Consider the following 1,789-nt stretch of genomic DNA (forward strand, 5'->3'; position numbering starts at 1 on the left):
CAATATATGCCGCAAAATCAAAAAAAAAATATTCATTTGTGTAAACAACACAAACGATTATTTTAAAAATATATATATTTTTGAAATAATTTATTTCCCGTGAAAGGCACAGAGCCTAAGACATGAATGACTCATATTTATGAATAAACAGCGTATGTTGTTCCTAAGCATGGTGCGGATTTGGGGCTAAACATATAAGGCAATGATGAGCCACGTCAGCACATGCCGAAACTGTCCCATTACACTTGCCAAAAATAAGGATTGGGCCATGCATCATGCACACTTTATAAAGCCTCTCTTCCCCCGTTCACTTCTCTTCATCAGTCTCCTCTCTCTCTCTCTCTCTCTCTCTCTCTCTCTAAAGATGTACAGATTCGAGAGGTCACTGAAAGAAGGGAGGCATCTCCGGGAGATGAAGATGACGAGCCACAGCCCGTCGTTCTCGTCGACACTCCTCGACGAGATCTACAGATCCATCGACGGATGCGACCCGAAGCGCGAACCGGAGCAGGGTCTCCGCCGAGAGATGCCGTCCAAGAAGCAGAGCACCCGCAGTGCTCAGATCACCCCACGGCCCACCTCCTCCGTCGAGAGGCGCGGAAGCGGCGAGGCCAATCCCACGGCGGACGCGAGAAGGGGCCATCTTTCGCAGGAGCTGCCCAGGAAGCCAAAGTACGAGCCCGACCTTGACAGCGATGTGCTGTACTTTAGCTCCACTTCCGTCTCTTCCGATTCGAGCTCGGGCGGGTTCTCGTTCTCGGACACCGAGTCCGTCAGGGGCGCGAAAACGACGGCCTCGTCTTCTTGCTTCGCGCCGTTCAGGCTCAATCCCGTGAGGACGAGAGTCGCCGCCAAGAGGGACGAGAGACAGCGCGCTCCTTTTGGCCAGCAGAGGGAGAGCCAAGAAGACCAGGGCGGCGTCCTCAGGTCCGCGGCGTCGCGGATCTACGCCAACCTGAAGAAGGTGAAGCAGCAGCCGGTCTCGCCCGGCGGGAGGCTGGTGAGCTTCATCAGCTCCATGTTCAGCACGACGCCCAAGAGCGCAAAGAGGTCCGATCGCACCGAGGCGTACCTCGAGAGGAAGTTAAAGTCGGGCGAAGCTTCCACTTCCACTTCTGCGTCTTCCAATGTTCCTTCGCTCTCGAGGCCGTGCCTGAGCAAGCGGACGCCCTCCACGCGAGAGCGGTTACGCAGCGAGACCAAGAGGACGGTCCGTTTCTACCCGGTTAGTGTCATCGTCGATGAGGATTGTAGACCCTGCGGCCACAAATGCCTACATCAGGAAGGAGGAGGAGGAGGAGAACAGAGCAGCTCTGTTTCCCTCTCGGTGCCAACAGCTTGGAGAATTGGCAAATCCCAGCCCAAAAGAATCGACCAAGATTGGACTTCAAATCTGAAAGATCTGTTGATGGAGAAGAGCAAGCGATTCGAAGGGAACGTGAGAGAGTTGCTGAGAGATTATGGCGAGAATCAGAAGCAGGGTTTTGAGTTGAAGGGCCAACGTGAGCAAGAAGTAGAAGAAGAAGAAGATGACGATGATGATGGTGGTGTGTCGAGCTGCTCGAGCTCAGATCTGTTCGAGCTCGATCTTCTTGCAGCCATTAACGACAAGTACAACGCAGAGCTTCCTGTGTACGAGAAGACTTATTTCGATAAGCGTCGGGTCAGTCGTAAGGAATACAGAGTGTAATTCGCTTCAGTTTGATCTCCCAGAATAGAGAATTTGAGGATTTTGTTTTCTCCTTAGCTTGATCTTTCTCTTTAATTCAACTATTGCTCTTACCATTTC

At 52.2% G+C, this 1,789-nt stretch overlaps 1 protein-coding gene across 1 annotated transcript; it reads left to right on the plus strand.

Annotated features, from left to right (window-relative positions):
• The first annotated feature begins 316 nt into the window (after window positions 1–316).
• Window positions 317–1,789, plus strand: LOC115741042 (protein BIG GRAIN 1-like B). Its single transcript, XM_030674747.2, has one exon. The coding sequence runs from the start codon at window positions 365–367 to the stop codon at window positions 1,688–1,690; it is 1,326 nt and encodes a 441-aa protein (XP_030530607.1). The 5' UTR covers window positions 317–364; the 3' UTR covers window positions 1,691–1,789.

Source organism: Rhodamnia argentea, chromosome 4 (genome assembly GCF_020921035.1).
Source record: "Rhodamnia argentea isolate NSW1041297 chromosome 4, ASM2092103v1, whole genome shotgun sequence".
In the NCBI taxonomy this organism is placed as follows: domain Eukaryota; kingdom Viridiplantae; phylum Streptophyta; class Magnoliopsida; order Myrtales; family Myrtaceae; genus Rhodamnia; species Rhodamnia argentea.

Coding starts and splice junctions, on each gene's coding strand:
- LOC115741042 (XM_030674747.2), top strand. CDS start 365: ATGTACAGATTCGAGAGGTCACTGAAAGAAGGGAGGCATCTCCGGGAG.